Here is a 20,741-nt window from a genome sequence, read left to right as displayed (position 1 = left end):
CCGGGACCCTCAAGTATCTCTATATGAGTATTTTATCACAATTAAATTAGCGGTTTGGCCCTGATTGCGTAAAAGACAGACAGACAGACAGACAGAGTTACTTTCGAATTTATAATATAGGTATGGATTATGATGTATACTCGACGGTTGTGGATTCGATCTCCCGACGGGAATTAATAAATAATAATGAATTACCGAGGCAGGATCGAACCCCCGACCGTCGCTTTACAGTCACATTGTGATAATAGAAATGTAAAAGTGCACAAACATAATAACCACTTGACAACAACATGACTGATGAACTTGGTCAAATGCTTGCTAAAGTTCTTTGCAGCATAAATGAATGAGGTGATTCGAGCAGAATATTTTATGGAAGATTTAAAATTATTATTGAGAGAATCAACGGTAGGCATGAGCTTAAGTAGATATTACAAATGTTTCGAACAACTAAAGTATTTTTTTCCTGAAAAAAAAATTGTGTTAAGACACTCCCTTTTTCACTTGCCATCCAATTTCGAGACATTGTGTGTCACGCGGCGGAGTCTAACACCGCATTTTGTCACTAGAATGTGTAAATGAGAAAACAATAATGTTAAGATAATATGTCAAACTCACAGCTATCGCTTGTAGTGTCAAAGATGATTTTTAAATATAACGTGGAATATAAAAACTTATACATAGAATAATTAAGTTAGTCGACCTCATGTAAAATATTTACGCCTGCAGTGTGACTGCATGAGCAGTGGAGTTTGTCCAAGCGAAGTAATTTGTTGACTCTTGAGGAGTCCCAAGGCGAATGTGTCTGCTAATTAAATAACCGTTTACTATCATGAATCATCACTCAAATTATGAAAACAAAAATACTATGTAATATTAACAATATTAGCAAGAATAATAATAAAATAAAAAAAAAACTATCTAAAATTAATTTATATAAAAAAATTGACTCTAAAAAACAAAATAATATTAAAATATACGATAAAATGATTACACATAAAATTCAAAATCAAACAAAAAAAAAACAGCAAACAACAAACAACAAAAACAAAAAAACATAAAATCCATAAAAAAGCAACAAATTTTAAGAAGAGCACAACTATACATATGAACCTATGTTCCTTATCCTACATCGAAGCCGCTATACACCTACACGTTACACTTTACATACAAGTATATATAGCACCAACCATGGGATGTATGGCGTCATAGCGCCGAGCGACCAGAGCCAGTCTCATTCGCATCGCGGCCCTCACCGGCGTTGGACTGCGACGCGGTCCAAAATGCTCCTACCGAACTTACTTAACTTCCTCAACTTCCTGATCCTCAATTTCCTGGTAGCCTCCGCGGAGAAATGTCCCGCGAAATGCCAGTGCATCCACAACTCGGTCAGATGTCTCCATCAAGAACTGCAGGCCATACCCAAGACGCCGGACGACGCGCACACCTTGTAAGTATGAAAGTTTGTTTAAAAGTTCTATTTATAATACGTTACAAAATGCGTGCGAAAGTCATTCTGAGCTTTGCTGCCCGGCGGATTGAAGATCGAAATATTTGTAAGGATATCGTGTTCAAATGTTGTTTTCTTCTGTGTCTTTTTATTTTATAATTTATATAATGCGAGAGTATAACAATTTTTTATATTTGAATTTAGCTAGAAAAGTACTGAAATATTTTTTAAATTAGCTTAGAACACGAAAATCTTCTGTTTTTATCATTTTACCGTATTTCGACATAAACACATATCGATTTTTCTTTGTTACATTATCAAAATAAAGTATAAAATAAAAAATATATATTTATACAACAAAATAATTAACTTAAAAGCTTTATAAAGTTTTACGAGACGCAGCTGGAGGAGTTAATTTGTTAAGTAACTTAAATCTCGCTATTCATACTAAACAAATATATATATATATAGTAACAATGACTTTAAAATTCACAAAGAATGTGTTCAAAATATTTTGTATTTATAAGCTTCAATTTTTTTTTCAAAATTATTATATTCATATCAGTGAAAAATATATATTTGTTATTTCAACTTTACAATAAACTCGAATTCCGAATTTTTAAGTATTTACTATGAAATTTAATTAATTTTGATGATAATCTCACAGGCACGGTAACTTGAAATTTTAAATTTGTCACGAATATTTGAAATATTTAAACGCGGCAGGTTATATATTAATTACAGGACGCGATGAAACTGATAATTCCATTTAAATTTAATATATATTATAATTTTAAAAAATACTACTTTATCAGAAAAAATACGTAAGCCTAATAATAGCTGTAAATAAAGCTTAAGATTTTTTAAATTGTTTTTGTTTCCATACTTATCTATTTTTTCTACTTATTTATTTTTTAGCCTGGAAAAAAATGAATTTTCTTTTAAAAGTCGCATACAATCGATTCACGATTTCTTAACAATAGGTCAGATACAAAAAAATGGATGACAGAATGACTTCTTAAGAAGAATACTTAACTTGTAATAGAAATAACGTTATATAGATTAAAACTTTGTTTTTGATATACATTTCAATATAACTTATAAGAACGTAAAAAAATACTGACCGACGGGTACACTAAAAATGCATCACCTTCTGAAGGGCGGGTCTCTCCTTGTCAATTTATAATATATATAATTATATATAAATAGCTATATCATATAATATAGCTACTTAAAATAAAATAAATCAGCTTCACGCTATATCCCGCAATCAGCAGGGTAGGCAGAAGGAACCCAGTGTTAAGATACCCCGTTCTCCACTTTGCCCACTTTCTGCCGAACAAATTACTTACTTACTATAAAATATGTTCATAATATATATGAAACACTAGGATTCAGATTAAATTTGACAACGCCGTAGGGATGAATCTTTGTAGCGTTGCTACAATTAAGTCAGTAATTAAAATATACTACGTATTATTACTAATTAAAGTAATAGTAAATACTATTACTTAACTCTACGTTCTTAAAATTATAAAACTTAAAACAGCTTAGATTTGGAAAAAAGATGAATAATACTATTTAATTATAAATTATTGACAATTTCTACTTTTTTGTATGTTGGGCCTAATGAAACCAAACTGTCTTTCAATAAACCAATTGAGCTAAAAGTGACGGTAAATATTTACTTATACAAGCTCTATCTGCTCGACCTATAATATAATTAGCTAAAGCCATTGCTTGCCATTACAAATAATTAGTAAAACAAATACTTTAGAAAATATGTTTTTTTATCATTTTACACAATAGCCGCAAGTCTCCCTAGAGAGATGATAAGCACTGTGCCATAATGGTTTACAATAGACGCGGGTTCCAACCCCGTTACGTTCAAATTTTTATACTTTATTTAAAAAAATGTTGTCCGATCATTTCTTTATATCCAACACGAATATTTTCAAAATATATATTTTTTAATCTCTTTGACAATGGCTTACTTTTAAATAGCGCGTACACATTTTGCAAATAGCGAAAAGGATTATTGTTTTCGTGGATGTAACCTTATAACAATGGAAGTTTTTTGCTATTGTTATAGATTTACCTTAAAAAAGTAAAATAAAGGATCGAAAATAAATACCTTTACATATATTGTATTTATATATATATATAATTTTTAAATATTATTTAATATTTATTATAACAAATTTGCTTAAGTTTTTAGGTCAATAAGCCGATGATAATATGATTAGAATTTTATAAAGCCTTCCTTAGTCGGCGTTACTTGCGTTGTAATACATGAATAGATTTTAACTTTTAGAAAGAAAGAAAATTATTAAATTAATTGAAAAAAATAATTAATTGAAAAGAAAACTTATTTTTTTCAATTAATTTAATAATTTTCTTAATCGTATAATTAATAATGAATATATCCTCTATATTGATTAAAATGTTAAAGTTTAACAAAACCGATCTAATATCTTAATTTGCTTCTAAAAAATCTCTACAAAGGTAAAATGAAAAAGAGAATAGTCAAAATTTTGCGAAGGCTCACTTTAGAGTCTCTAAATAATTCTGTCCGGTATATTTTTGTTGGTTCAAGCTGTTTCGAGTTCACAAAAAAACAATCTTTTTATAAATTCGTATCAATCCTTGTACTGTGTTGTGAATTCTGAATCTAATAGAATTATTTTTAGATGTTGTAGATATAAATTATTTTATAGAAAAAAATTGCGGTGCAGTTGGCAAGAGACTGACGTTATATGCAAACGCATAATAACTTAATAAACATTTAAGATTCCATTATTTATAAAGAATATATTATATATCCATTTCTCAATAAATTTTGTAGTGCGCGCCTCCTCAAGAGGCCTCTGTCCAAGAGGTGCGAGTTGAACTCTACTGAGAGTTAAGGCACTGGCCTTAAATTTATTATACGTTTCCTAAGTAAATATTTTTCTTTCCTAAAAAATAAAAAAAATCTATCAGAATCGTTCAATAATTTTTCAGACGGAAATGAGTAATTGAATAAAAATGCCAAATAATCCTCGTGCCATTTATATAAATAAGATTTTTTTGGCACTTTGATATTTTTAAATTGGCTAATATAAATCGAATCTTTAGTGCCAGAGAGGTTTGATGTAATTAAGTCTATTTTAGGTGTAGAGACGATTCTTTCATATAAAATTCATGTTTCACAAAGGCAGCGGCGCAAAGGTGTGACTGTAACGCGACGGTTGTGGGTTCGATCCCAACTCTAGAAAGTGAAATATTTATTTACGTTTATATTACTATTTCTTACTGGTGCAAAGCGCGGCGTTGAGTTCTGCTAATCAACACGCAATTCAGAATCCGGCAGAAAGTGGGGAACGGAGTGTCTAAACACTAGGTTCCCTCTGGCTACCCTGCTGTGTGTGGGATACTGGGTGAAGCTGATTTATTCACTACCTGTGGCTGTTTTCACTATAATCTATATATATTTTTGAATATATAGACATTTTTTTTTAAATGCATGCATGCATGTGCATGCTGTATTCCGTATATAACAGGGTAGGCAGAGAAAACCCAGTGTTAAGATACCCCGTTCTCCACTTTCACCGACATTGACTGACAGAAATTAAAACTTTTATTTATTTACCTGTATATTCTAAAATAACAGAATACTTGTACAGATATTAATAGTTGCATACTACTTTATAGAAGTAAGACCAAAAATATGCATTTAAAGGACAAATGTAATAGAAAAACAATTTTGATAGGCAATTTTGTGCATTCCACGAGTCGGCATCAAATATCTGCTGAATCCAATATATTTTGTGGAACAGAGTGTATGAATAAGTCCGTTAGTAAAGTCATTATTATTGACTGGCTCCATGTTCGCCGCGCTTTCAACTGCTAAGCAAATTATTTAGCTGTATGATATTAAATTAATCATTTACATATGGATTTACATAAATAAACGCGATGTTGAGTTCCACCACTCAACACGCAAAGCCTCCTGAATTCGGCGAAAAGTGGGGAGCGGAGTGTCTTAACACTAGGTTCCCTCTATCTACCTTGCACCATGCGGGATACAGCGTGAAGCTGAAAAAAAAGCTTTTTGCTATAATTTCTGAATTCCTAGTAAAGTATATATTTACTGTAGGTACTTACTTCTAAGAACAAGTTATGATTGAGATGGGTTTAGAATCCATAGAAACTGTGTCAAAATGGCAATTATTATTTATTACTATATATAATTATTATTTATTATTATACTTTAATAGTTTTTGTACAATACATTTTGTTTGTAGGTAGGTTTGTAGGCAACTGTTGAATTGTCCAAATAATCTATATATATAAAATCGAAAGGTCACTCACTCATAATGAAATCTCAGAAACTACAAGTGCTAGGAATCTGAAATTTTGCATAGGAGTTACTTATAGGACGTAGGTGCTCATGGCAACAGAAATTAATAATAAAATAGATCACGCAGGTGAAGCCGCGGGCGGGCCGCTAGTATTATATAATATTTAATTGCTAAATACTTAAGCAATTAACATTTTTTGTTGCAAAGAAATAATTTAACATATTTTTTTATGAGCAGACGAATTGTTTTTTTACCATATATCGATATTAATTAATGCTGAGGCCATCTGGCCACTTAATGCACCATGCATTAAGGACAATATCTGTGATTGAGATAGTGTAGGTTCAATCCTTATTCGGGGTAATTATTGTTTTTTTAACTTTTTAATCGATAAACTGGAAAAAAGTTTCTCTAAGGTTTTTGTTCCTATCCCATCCCATTTAATATAAAAAATACGTAAAAATAAAGACTAAAATTTCATTTATGTACCGACGCGTCCTGGACGAGCTGATATCATAAAGGGTTATCGTTCTATAAACATTATACATTTTAGGTCATGTGTGCAAGCACCGAAGACAAGAGATAAACTCGATTTAGCAATGTGCGCGTACATTCTCATATATCCTTATGATTATGCCTCTCTAGGTTCTTGCTACTGTTGGTATAGGGTAAGTCACTAGCTGTGGCCTATTACTACCTAGAGCGGCAATAGGCGTGGATTTAAAGATTTTTCCATACAAACTTTCAACCCCATATTGGCACCCTTAGGGGAAAAATTCTAAAAAACACGTGAAACACGTGTTCAATTAAATATTTTTAAGAGTCTGAATTTACAATTTTTAAAAATCGGCGCCGATTTAATTTTTTTTCCATATAAACTTTCAACCCCTATTTCGCCCCTTTAGAGTTAAAATTTTTCAAAATTCCTTCTTATTGGATGTCCAGATTACAAAAGTGAACATCTGTCCAAATTTCACGTTTATACCATCAGCGGTTAAGGCTGTGCGTGCGTCTTACCTTAAATGTGACTGTAAACGCTGGTTGTGAGTTCGATCCCCACTCGAGGAAATGAAATATTTAAAAAAAAAATCGCTATGGTGTCGAGGCACAATGCTACGTTGAGTTTCACCAGAATGCGGCGGCTAACTTTCCGGAGAACGGAATGTCTCAACACTAGGTTCCCTCTTTCTATCCAGATGAGTGCGGGATACAGCGTGAAACAGATAAAGATAATAAATATATTCAATTACATCATAATACTATGTTCTTACATAAAAGCTTTCAAACTAAGCCTTCTAAATTCCCGTATTGTAAAAGTTCAGATGCTTTTCCACGATAAAACTACGAGAACAAGTCCAATATTAGTTAACTTGTTTACTTTAGAAATTACTGTAGAAACAAGAAGCATAAATGCACTAATACCGCGGGATAGGTAAGGAACACGTTCGTTTTTCTCGATGCAATACTCGTAAATCGATTTAACATTAATGATTACGGTTAACGCTACAGGTTCAGAGTTCGATTCTCACTCGAGGAAATTAATTATTTAATATTTTCATTTCCTTGCTCCGGTAACGAGGAACGAGTAAGTCGTTTCAGAATTTGCCGTAAAGTGGACATCGCACCAAGTGGGCATTGAATCAAAAACCATCGCACGGGCTGTCACACATCTGTACATCTGTACCTACGGTATAAATTAACACCATTTATTGGTAATTTAATCATAGAGTAAAATGTTTTTACTCAAATTTTTCCATAAAAATATTCAAAACTTAGTAAATTTTCATGGTAACTAATAGTTTTCATGTTGAGAGAAGCAATTAGCATCACTAGACGTGATTTTGCACGTTTGCTGAAATAATTATATAGAACGTGAATGACTTCTCAAAATTAACAGAAGACTAGTTTATTTGCTTGCAATTTTCTAATAAATAAAACATAAATTTTATAATACTTATTTAAATTTTTAAGAAATAAGTTCAATATTTTTCAAAGATTACATTAATACACTGATGGTTTCTGAAATTTAAAAAAAAAAATACAATGACGTCATTGTTGCTATAAAAGAGCGAAAAATGTTTCATAATATTTAAAACGATGATTTTATCTTATTTTAAAGATGTTTTTCGCAAATTAAATAGGGATCGATATGGTGTTCTACTTGCTTGTTAGATATATACGAGTATTTATCTTTAATACTGAATACAAAAGAAAAAGTAAAAAGCTGTCGTTCTATTTCTTATATCAGTTGATTTAAACTATCAAAATCTAGAAAAATAATGATCACTCTTGTCCTCGATTTACTTGTGATATAATAAATAAGACATAAGTGTTGTTTATAAAAGAAACAGCTAGTAAGGAAATAAAAGAAAAAAAAGAAAGGAAAAATGTAAGGAAATTCCATTCCTTTATCTCTGACAAATTTTTCAAGACATTACTAAGTGGCGTAGATCAACACCGCGCATTGAGTTATTTGATTAAATTCTACAAATTTAAATGAAAACTTATACTTATATATACAAATCCAAACTATGAAATAATTATTCAAAAACAATATAATAATCAATATCGAGCTATCTGCCAGCATATTTCGTCGATAAAGTTTATATTATGAACGGCAAAATTAATTTAGAACTTACTGGGTGTTAAATTGAAGGAGTAAAGTTTGTCTAGCACTGATGCAGTACATAAAGAAGCTATAATTTCTGACTTCGGATCTAGATTATAGTTAGGTTCATACTAGTACTTCTAACTAATGCTTGGAGAACTCCGTCGAAGATTCTCGCGTGATGTGGCCTGTATTAAGGCTTACAGTAATTTTCCCGTAGGCAATATTTTGTAAAACCTTAACAAGGTACCGTATAAAAGTGTTTGAAAAGATTTTCTAACGTAATCTCAATAAACTTTTTAAAATTCTAAAATGCATTTTTTTTAAATTTTCCGATGTAATTTTTTTGACCCGTTTACAATTTCTGTTTACTTGTTAATATAGTGAAATGTAATATTTTTTTGTAACAATACTAACAGTCTATTAATAATTTGATGTTCACCAACGTACTTATGAAGTTAATAATAGATACTTTGTAACATCATTTTATTATTATCTTTAATTGTTAAAAATAACGATTTCTGTTATTACTATTAGAATATAGTTATTTTTTAGAATTTTGAACCTCAAAAGGAAAAATATCGAAATCCTAATAGGATTGAGATGAAACATTATCTCAAGATCGCGTGTATGTATCAAACTGAGATTAATATCGAATATTTAGTTCTAGTTCTCTTAGACCACAGAAAAAACCAATCTTCATCAACACAATCGAAAGATACGAGCGATAGAGATAGGTGTATCGTTGTTCGCAAGCAAGAAAGAACTAAAAATAAAGAAAAATGTACGAACTATAAAAAAAAATTCTAACTTATAATTGTAGTTCATCCATACCTATATTATAAATTCGAAAGTAACTCTGTCTCTCTGTCTATCTGTCTTTTACGCAATCAGGGCCAAACCGCTAATTTAATTGTGATAAAATACTTAAATAGAGATACTTGAGGGTCTCGGGATGAACATAGGATACTTTTTTTTCTCATATTTGTAACAATATCGATATATATCAAAATATATGTAACAATATCGATATGTTTATAACAACCGCCGTTGCTAAGCAACGATTTGCAAAGTTTGTTGTTAGAAAACGTCACCCAAAATGAGCTTGCTTAACGCATCTCTCTATTGAAAACTGAAAATAATTTCATAAATATATTTAATAAATATTCGTATAGTTCAAGCGGGCGTAGCCGTGTTCGGGTCCACTAGTCTATATATATAAAAGGACTTGTCCTCACTGACTGAGGTAAGACGCACGCACAGCCGTAACCGCTGTGCGTAGAAACTTGAAATTTGGACAGATGTTTACTTTCGTAATCTGGGCATCCACTAAGAAGGGATTTTTAAAAATTATAACCCTAAAGGGGTGAAATAGGGGTTGTAAGTTTGTATGGAAAAAAAATAAATCGGCACCGATTTTCATAAAATTTGAAATTTAGATTTTTAAAAGTATTTAATTGAATACGTGTGTCATAGTTTTCTAGAATTCTCCCGCTAAGGGTGCAAATAAGGGGTTGAAAGTTTGTATGGAAAAATCTTCAAATCGCCACCGATATTTATAAAATTTGAAGTTTAGACTCTTAAAAATATTTCATTGAACACATGTTTCATGGTTTATTAGAATTCACCCCTAAATTCGCGCGCGTCCGCTAGTTTCATATAAAACGAGTGCAAACCTAAAAATGTCAATTTTTATTATTGATACTTCCCTTTGACCACCAATCCTGACATAACCCTAATTTATTACCATTTGACCAGGGCAAAGCCGCATGTAAAAGCTAATATTAATAATATAATAAGTTATTAAAAATTAAAATTTAATAATACAATAGGCTTGGAATCACAATCTTTATTTACGCTACTGTTCGAGTGCCAGGCATTAGCAGTGTGCAAAAATACCACGATTATAAATATTGAAACTTACCAGACGAGGCTTACCCTATTTTCTAAGATAAACAATTAGAAAAATAATTTGTTACATCCGCACCTTCGCGCCGATGAGAAACACTTGTAAATAATCACAAATATGATATACAGAGACTGTCTAACATAATCCAGACGAAGTTTGTGTACCATATAATTATATTAATGCATAGAATTTTTGTAAATAAATTGAAATATGTGCATCCCTTTTCAATTAAAAATAAAATTAAATCAGCTTCACGCAGTATCTCGCACACAGCAAAGTAGGCAGAGGGAACCTGGCGTTAAGACACTACGTTCCTCACTTTCCACCGAATTCTGGCTGCGTGTTGAGTGGGGGAACTCATGAAAAGAAATGAAAATACTGGCCTAGCTTTTAAAATATCGATAAATATAGAAACACTTAATTAAAAAGTTCTATATGCACGAAAGATAAAAATAGCTGAAAAAATCTGGGATCTCTAATAGTAGATACTTCACTGAAAATCCCGACTTGCAGATTTCCCGTGTACAGTTTTCTGTACAAGTACCTACGGTCTTATTTCATGAAAAAATATACGTATTTTTTGCGTATATCTATTTTCCATAACGACTTTTATATAATATGTTGTAAAAAATATCTAAGAAATACATTTTAACTCTTAATAAGAAGAAATAGGAAACTAGTGAACTCTGTTGAACTCCAACCGTGAAAAGAAGTGTGTTATAAGTTCGACCTGTCTCTCTGCATGTCTATCTGTGTCACTATAGCTCCTGAATAAATCAATCGATCCTTGTTCATCGCGGTGGTTCTCAGCTATGTTTTATGAAGATCGGATATGCATCCTAAGAGCTACAAGCAGTTTGCTTAGACAAAGTAGTGATTTTTTAGCTCAGAGTCTTTTATTTTGTTTGTATTATTAACAATTTACAAATATTAAAGTCAAGGATCCGATTTTTATGCCAAATTTTGCGTGTTGAGGGACGGAACTCAACGCCGCGCTTTACCTCGACACCAAAGCGAAGAAGTGAAAACTAAAATATAAATATAAAATATATAATTTCCTCGAGTAGGAATCGAACTCTCGACCTGTCGCGTTTAGTCATAATTTTTCGCCCATGCACCATGACTGGCACTAATTTAGCGTTCTTTGTGTTATACAGCCAGCCAGATATTCGCACTCATATTTAAGTGTTTGCCAAGTGCATAATAAATTTATCTATTAACCCACATCTGTCGAACAGTAATTGATGTTTGAGATTTAAGTGCGTATATGTAATCAGAATCAGTTTAAACTTTAATTAAATTATCGACTTGAATATTCTAGCAGCTATTAAAATTATTTCACATACATGTGTAAAATAATTTTGTTATATATGTTATAAAATTTGGAATATTTTAAATATATTTAATAATATCAGAAATTGTATATTACACATAATAAAATTGTTTTACTCTCGACCTAACAACACCTAAAATTGCAAAATGTTTCAATGATTTTTTTATTTATGAATAATTTTATATATAAAATTATAGTATATATAATTACGTTAACAGCTGAATCTTAAAAAAAATATTTATCCTGTAATTTAAATTTGTGTAATTTGGAACCAAAAATTCAGGGTTAGACTTACAAAATATCAATATATATACTGTAAAGGTGGACATTAAAAACATATTTCTCAGCTATTTAAAAAGAAATTGGTTTTAGTTTTGATAGCTTGAAAATTAATTTACTAAATTCACTTCTTCTTCTTCTTCCTGGCATTAATCCCGGCTATTACCAGGGTCTGCCTTCCTACTTACCCTACTCCACTTTGCACGATCTTTTGCGTCCTCGGTGGTTAGACCATTGGCTCTCATGTCCTACATCACGACATCCAACCAGCGCTTCCTTGGGCGTCCGGGAGGTCGCGCCCCAGGAACTAGTATAGCAAGGCACTTGCGTCCGACATAGTTCTTAGGCCGGCGCGTAACGTGGCCAAACCATCTCAAGCGACGCTCTTGGAGCTTATCCGCTACGTCACGGACCCCAAGACTACTTTGAATGAATGTGTTGCGTATGCGGTCAGACCGCGTTACGCCGCACATCCACCTCAGCATCTTCATTTCCGTGACGTGAAGCTCCAGAGTGTGCCGAGATAGTGCTGGCCAACATTCGCTGCCGTATAAAAGAACCGGTCGGACGATGCTCTTGTATATCAGCCCCTTGAGCTTGGGCGGTATTCTGCGGTCGCAGACCACACCAGTGACCTCCCGCCATTTGGTCCAGGCAGCGCTTATCCGGCCATGGACATCGATGGTCCTCCAGACTCGTGCATAACGGATCCAAGGTACCTGAACTTCTCCAACTTAACGGCTGGCTCAGGACCTATAAGGATGGTGCTCGAGTCCCGGCTCCCGCAGGCCATGTACTCTGTCTTCGACACATTTAGTTTAAGACCGCCGTTCTCAAGCGTACCCTTCCAGAGGTTCACTTTACGCTCCAGCGTCAGTCGGTTCTCGGCAATGAGTGCTATGTCGTCGGCATACATCATCAGCCATGGAGGCTGGTCCTGGATGTGAGCCGAGACAGTATCAAGCACTACATTGAACAAGAACGGACTAAGAGCCGAGCCCTGGTGAACCCCCATTGTAATCGGGAAGGGTCTAGTGTCGCCAACAGCAGTCCTAACCATAGAAGCGGAATCGTGGTACATGCCTCTGATAATCTCAATATAGGCCTCAGGGATCCCTTTGGATCGCATTGACCACCAGATACACTGACGAGGCACACAGTCAAAGGCCTTCTGCAGATCTAAAAAGGCCACGTGCAGAGCTCTCCTTTTTTCCCTGTATGCCTCCATCAAAGTTCTGAGGGCGAAAATGGCGTCCATGGTGCCCGATCCTGGTTGAAATCCATATTGAGACTCAGAGACAGTACACTCTCGGCGGAGCCTGAGGTCGATCATGCGCTCGAAGAGCTTCATGGTATGACTCATAAGCTTAATGCCCCTATAACTACCACAATCTTGAACACTGCCCCTTCCCTTGTAAATAGGGGTAATAAAGCTAAGCCGCCACTGATGCGGCATCTTACCAGTGTTCAAGATATGGTTAAAAAGGTCAGTAAGCATGAGCACACCAAGAGACGATTTCCACGCTTCGATCGGGATGTCGTCAGGTCCCACCGCTTTTCCGTTCTTCATGCGTCGATGGCAATTTACTAAATTCCCTATTATATATAAAACTATTAAAATAATGTAAATATTTTAAAAATAATATGATAAGGCCGTTTTCTTTACAAGAAAGGACAAATTGAATAAAATATAACAACAAAACTCACAATAATATAAAAATAACTTTTTTATTTAAACGACGACAATGCACTAAATACGAATTTAAAACTGCTATCGCGTTACAAAAAACAAAAAAACAAAACCAGTGTCCTACTTGCCCACATAAAGAAATGAAGGAAGACTTAAGTAATAAATTAGTGAGACAGCTCTCTTGTACAATGTAATCAGAGAAACCCGCAATCTGCAATGCTCTGAGGTTATTTATTATATTGTAACTTAACTGATATTAAGTTAATTTACAGACCTGAGGGTGGAGTGCTTTTTTAATAATAATCTCAAGTTCGAAGAAGGTGGGCGTAGTGGTTGTTTTGGTTCAATCAAGGCTTAGGGGAATGAATTCTTTTAATTCTGTATATTTAACACGCCGTCTCTGAATAAGACTTAACAAAATTACAATAGATTAGGAGCCAATAGGTTAATTGGTGAACATCTCACGCCATAGCTGTCAACCAATGACGTCTGCTATTCCTCGTGGCTACACCTACTACCCTATTCGGGGTTACCCGCTCCATTTTAAATATTCTTCTAATATAGTCCATTACATAAATAAATTAAAACTAAAACAATAATTACCCCTACTTGCCTAAAACGTAATAATTGCGAAATTATACTTATATATATATATATATATATGACGGCAAGCGCCTATGTATTAGCGCATTATATATATAATATAATATTTAATAGCCATTTTCCTTTCTCATTATATTAGTAAGAAGGGAACGAAAAGTCCTAACATTAAATTATCTTTGTATATTTTGCAAAAATAATGTGAGTTTGCGCCAAGGTAGGAAAATATTACAAAGACCAGTGGAACTGACAGATTCAATAACCAAGTCTTCTCTTCGTCGTTTCGCCATTAGATACTTTTATATAATAATAGTTTTCACTATGTCTGTGCGTTCAAAGGCAGGTTGATTCTTGAACTTAATTACTTTTCCTAACGTTTTCTATCTCATTTATGTAACAGGTGGTTCCCGTGGCGTTTCATTATAAAATGTTCATCACAATATTTAATCTACATTATTTTATTTTTTTTGGTTCCACGCTGTGTCCAGCACATAGGAACTTAGTGTTAGGATATTTCATTCCCGTTAAGGCACTTCCGTTCCCCATTTTCCCCTGAATTCTGAAGGTATTGTATGTTGAGTAGTGGAAGTTGACGCTGTGCTTTGCCTTGTTACCAGAACGAAGAAATAGAAATATTAAATAAATATTTCATTTAATGGAAATCGAACCCACAATCCGTTACGTTTACAGTAATACGAACTTGAGGTTAATGCTGTTAGTCCTTCTGGCTTTTACAGCGACACCGGATCAGTAAGGAACTCTACTTGAAAAAATTACAAGCACTATGTGGCTGCTTGAGAGGATGCCCACAGCGGTACGGGCGTCCCTTGCGATATAATAGTTTTATAATATCACTAGTTGTCGCCCGCAACTTTCTGTGCCTGGATTTTAAAATATAAAATGGAAATCCTATATTTACTCGGTCCCGTAGGATTTTTTTCTCTACTCTCGCTAAATACTTTTTTCACGTTAAGTATTTTGTTTGTAACTTTTTCTAGTTTTTGTTCGTTATCGGTCATTTAGTAACAGAACATCGGAGTTGACTAAACATCGATACATACTACCTACATACTTGCTATGGGTAGGTGGGTATTATATGTTCCTACTTTCATTTAATTTTCTCATACATTCCTTATTAATACTGCATTTTAAACTTTAAATTGAATATCGATTGTTGGGTACCTACAATGCTAAATTTTTGTACACAATGTTTTTAATTAATGCAGTTGCTTAGATACACATGTTGATATTATCTATAGGAACACGTTTTTTAACTTCATGATGTATCCCGTATAAGGTAAGGTAGGCATTGGGAACCTAGTGTTAAGAGACTTTGTTCTCCACGCATCAGTGAAAGATTCCAGACATTGTTACCACAGAGAGAGAAAGACAGAGAGGGCGAGAGAGAGCAAGGTAATGAAAATATTTCATTACCCCAAAAAATGGAACTTTACTTATACATAGATTTCCTCGCTCTAGTAACAAAGCATAGCCTGGCGTTGAGATTTGCCACTAAACATGCCGTGCCTTAAGAAATCGGCGGAAAGTTTGGAACGGAAGTGTCTTAATGGTAAACGCAATGTCTTAACATTAGATTGCTAGGTTCCCTAAAGAAACTAAAAATAAACGAAACAAGTTATTATATTTCCAAAACACGTTTATATCCTAAGATATTACGTATCACATTATAAGCATAGAATTATTACTACGAGTAATATCTACTCCGCGAGCAGTATAGGTTTGAGACACTGCTTCTCAAAGATACTTATATATTTTTAAAACGGTGACTCGATTTGTTTCTTTAACAACACAGCTTGAGGCAAAAATATATATAACACTAATATACAATCCACTAAATGGTTTAACTAAATAGAACTCCACCAAATTAGTTTATTTCACTAAGACTAGACTAAACAACACTAACGAGAACAAACTAAAGCTGTTGTGCAGAAGATCCATTATGAACGTAATTAATATAAATAAATCAAATTTACATTGTCATTTCTGAAAAATATATATATATATATATAATTTATTTTTGCATTATTTTAGAATTTAGATATTATTGTTATTAATTCTGGCTCTCGGCATGACTTTTTTAAGATTCAAATCTTTCATATTAGCTTTGCATATCAAATAGCTTTTTTCAACTAAGTAGTAAATAGAATATAGCGTTCGCGACGAATTTACTACGGGCGCCTACCCTTTAACCTTTGGAGGTGTATATCAGAGTTAACAAGCTCCAGACAGGCTTTTCTGTCAAACGTCAATTTTACCATAAATGTCTAACTGTTTCACTGTGACACTGCACAGCTCTTGATCCAGAAATACATCAATTGCATTGGGGATAGGAGAAATAGATATTTCTTTTAAAATGGATGCACAGACGAACATATATTTTTATACAGGTTTACGTGGCGCAGTCCCACCGCGTGTGGAATATATTAGGTATAGGTAGATCAGGGTAGGCAGAGGGAACCTATTTTTAAGCACTATATTTTCTTACCCTGTTTTATAAGAAATATAACAAAATATTAATATTTTTTAAAAATGCAACGTATAGTTCAACGTTTATTAGTTTACTAACAAGATGTCTCGTGAGTATAACAGGATGGGAGGAAGTCTCTTTATCTTCATCGTATTACGAAGCGCCATTGTGCCTTTGATAGCGCTACCATTAGCGACGTTTTCAATTTAAATATTGTAATAGTTATTTCATATTATATTAAGTATGTGTTTGCTGTTATTTTTTTTCCGTTGGCTATACAATTTAAAAGCCATTTTTCCCGTAAAAAATGAGAATTTATTCTATCTTAATGTTAGTGTTCCTGTAACTTGTCAGTCAGTCAATTAGAAAGTAATGAATGAATAATTTTATATGTAGAGGGATTCATTAATTTTGAGGGCCGTCATGGCACAAGAGTGCGAAGTTAATAATTTCATTTCCTATCTTTGGTAACCAGTGTAAGCTAATATATTGTAATAAATGGAGATACCTCATTCATTCATGTAATTTATCAATCAAATCAATATCAATATCAATTTATAATTTTATCAAAATTTACTGAGCCGATCATTGTATAAGGAAAAGATGTTACACACATCTAAAATATTATTTAAATTTATTTTATTTAGTAAATATATTAACATTAGAATAACTAAATTTACATCAAAACTATAATAGAATGTATAAATATAATACAAAAAAAAACATACTTACATATAAATATGAAAACACAATTTTTAAGTCAAATATCATAAAAATAAATAGTGAGTTTTAAGTTATTTCCCCTGTGAGATAAAAAATGTTCACAGCAATCTGTAAATCAGCAAATTTTATTACTAAAAGTAATTATTTAAATAAGCATTGGTACATTGAACTCGTCGTTTATGGCTGTTCGTGTAGTACATGCTCTCATATACGTCGCTCTCAGCTTTGTTCATCGGAACCTTAAGACGTAAAATATAAAAAATATTCCTGTTCCCGTATGAATTATTATTTATGTATATTTTCATTTCTTCGCTCTGGCCCCAAGACAAATGCCCGGCGTTGAGTTGCGCCACTCAACACGCTATGCCTCGAAAAATTCGGTGGAAAGTGGAGAATGGAGTCTTAACACTAGGTTTCCTCTGTCTTCCCTGCTTGAGCGGGAAACAGCGTGAAACTAATTCATTTTTATTTTTATTTCCGTTCCCGCAGTGTTGACAAAATCTTTTTTCGTGCATTTCTACACTAATCTACTCACATACAAATTTAATCTTTCTTAAGAAGAGTAGGTACTTTAGTAGTGTGTTATCTGTTAGTCACTAGCAACAAAAGAGTCTTATATAATTAACGCGGCTTCGCCTGTTTGAATTTTACCAATGTTTATTCAAGACTAAAGGTATATTTAAGAAAAAAATATTAATTATTCTAGTAACCTATTACTGTTATGCATCAAACAAGCCGTAATTTAAATATTTAGCGATGTAAAGGACAGCAGATAAGAAGAGGACAGACGAAAACCTAGTGACAAAATACGAAATGTGTGTACTCAACGCTGCGTTCAGTCTTACTAAAGTGGAAAAATTAAAAAAAAAAACTAATACGAAATATATTTTCCAATTAAGCGATTATTCAACTATACAATAATATGAATATTTAATAAATAAGAAGAACAGGAAATGAAAGATATATGAAATTGGAATGAATGTTATGTAAACGAACATGGCAGTGGACAATAACATGGTCCTGATTAAACCCTCAGGGCTTGTATAATGGCAGTCGAATAAAAGCATTTATTTAAGATATTTAATCTATTTCGTAATAGAATAATATTAAATATTTATATAGGAATGATGATATTTTATTAAAATAAAAGTTATCAAATGTATATATAATGACTTATTCGAATAAATTCCAATGGATAATAAAGTGGATGTGAATATTAATTATTATTACCGAAATATTTGTTTTTTATAATATTGTACTAACAGTTTTTGAATGTCAGTTGCTATGTGTGAAAACTGCTGACTATTTCTCATACAAAACTTCCCGCACGTGTAGATTTGATATAGTTTTTAATTTAGTTTTAGTTCCATGTATGAGGAGCTAGCTAGCTCCCTTTATTTATTTTCATGTATAAAAACATAGAGCGGTTCACAGAACAAGCAATATGATATGATAACGGCTAAAAAAAAGGTTAAGTGCGAGTCGGACTCACCCATCAAGGCTTCCGTACTAATTTCAGGATGGCAGGTTAACGGGAAATACACTGTGGAACCTATAAAAGTTATAAACTTAAGTTTGCTGGAATATGCACTCTTTATGTATGTAATGAACTACAAATAGAAATTTGTTATGATTTTTTCTATGAAATACCGAAAAATTTCATAACTTTAGATTCAAGGGAAGTACACTATAGGTTTTGAGGCTTATGTGACGAATTTCATACAAAATGTAGCAAAATTGATACATAAACGCCCGTATCTTTTGATTGCGTTGACTTAGAAACTTTTTTCTGTGCTTCAAAGGACCAAAGACCTGAATATTTGATATTAATTCCAACTTGTTAGTTTTATCCAATCTGGAGATAAATGGCAGACGGACAACAAAGGGATCCTATAAGGTTTCCGTTTTTATCTCTTGAGGTACGGAACCCTAAAAATCCATTCATTTTCTTATTTGATTGTATGTTAGTTGATCATTTAAAAATACTGAATGAACTATAGGACGCAGAAGTCACGGGCGGTTGTTGCCCGTCTCTATACTTGTATTACGCATTAATGAAGATATTTTATTATCCGTGGGTAAACATGTTTTAGTTACTCGTTAACTTTACTAACTAATCTCAATAAAGCCAATACAAATATAAGAACACGCTGAATCACTTAGTTCAATTTACTCATTTAACAATTTTTAAGCGGCGGCGTTGAATTCCGCCACTTAATGCCTACTGAATTTGGAGAACGGAACTTTTATAACTTGATTGCTGTTTTAATTTATTAATATGTAAAATCTAAATCAGCTTCACGCTGTATCCTGCACAGAGCAGGATAGGCAGAGGGAACCTAGTGTTAAGACACTCCGTTCCTCGCTTTCTGCCGAATTCTGGAGGTATTTCGTTTTGAGTGGCAGAACTCAAGGGCCTCATTAATATATATATATGTATGTTTTTATTTTTGTGTACTTGAGTTTGAATTTTTATGAATTCTATATAATAAAAATCCTTAAATAGATTCTATTCTTTGAGAATGGTGAAAGGTCGGTTCGAATTGCTTTTTAAATTAATGCTTAAAGATTTTTGCGTTTATAGTTATTTTGGCGTTGATTAGGTAATATTTTGAGCTTTGCAAAATACACTGGAAACAACTCAATTTTAATATGATGCAATCAGTGCAATCAGTGACGTAGTTTGTAGTGTATATAGAATTTAACGTTTCAGGAATATTCAAGTCGCAAAACTCATCCTGAAGGATAATTGGATACCTACTTAAAAAGTTTTTGGATTTCTTTTACACTAAGCTCTATAAGAGCAAGCAAAGGTAAATGAGTGAAAAGTGGGAACAAAGTGATTAATAAAAAGATAAATCCAATAATATTCCATCTATCCTTTTCTATTTTAGCCACGCCTATATAGATAGATTAGATCTACTATATCTTACAGTTACTAAAAACTAAAACATATAATTAATTTAAAAATACATATATATCCCTTGAATAATTGAAACGTCGAGCTCGAAGTAAAGTATAAATAGACTGACTCAATATAAAACTTCGTCTCTCAAAATGCAAGGACAACTTTAAATCGTATTACGAAACGGTTTTGCTTGGTATCGCTAAACACGTGATTTTACATCACGAATATATTTTAGTTTATATTAATATTTAATATTAATATAAGCCAAAATATATTCGTGATGGCTAATATGGATGGTAATTGGCTTCTTTTCCGCTTAACCCATTTAGCAAGATGGGCAGAGAGGAAGAGAGAAAACCCAGTGTCAGGACACTGTATTCTCCGCTTACACGGAACGGAAATCAACCCCGCGC

General features: G+C 32.8%; 1 protein-coding gene across 1 annotated transcript in view; it reads left to right on the top strand.

Annotated features, from left to right (window-relative positions):
- Window positions 1–1,219: 1,219 nt before the first annotated feature.
- Pxn (Peroxidasin) overlaps window positions 1,220–20,741 on the top strand; it is a 44,486-nt gene continuing 24,964 nt past the window's right edge. The window contains exon 1 of the mRNA XM_085205609.1: window positions 1,220–1,447. Coding sequence (XP_085061735.1) covers window positions 1,281–1,447 — 167 coding nt within the window. The 5' untranslated portion in view covers window positions 1,220–1,280. The remainder of the gene's footprint in view (window positions 1,448–20,741) is intronic.

Source organism: Heliconius melpomene, chromosome 21 (assembly GCF_056956725.1).
Source record: "Heliconius melpomene rosina isolate 202511_hmr_F chromosome 21, ASM5695672v1, whole genome shotgun sequence".
Lineage (NCBI taxonomy): Eukaryota > Metazoa > Arthropoda > Insecta > Lepidoptera > Nymphalidae > Heliconius > Heliconius melpomene.
The sequence above is the reverse complement of the archived record's forward strand: the minus strand, read 5'-3'. Positions and strand labels throughout refer to the sequence as shown.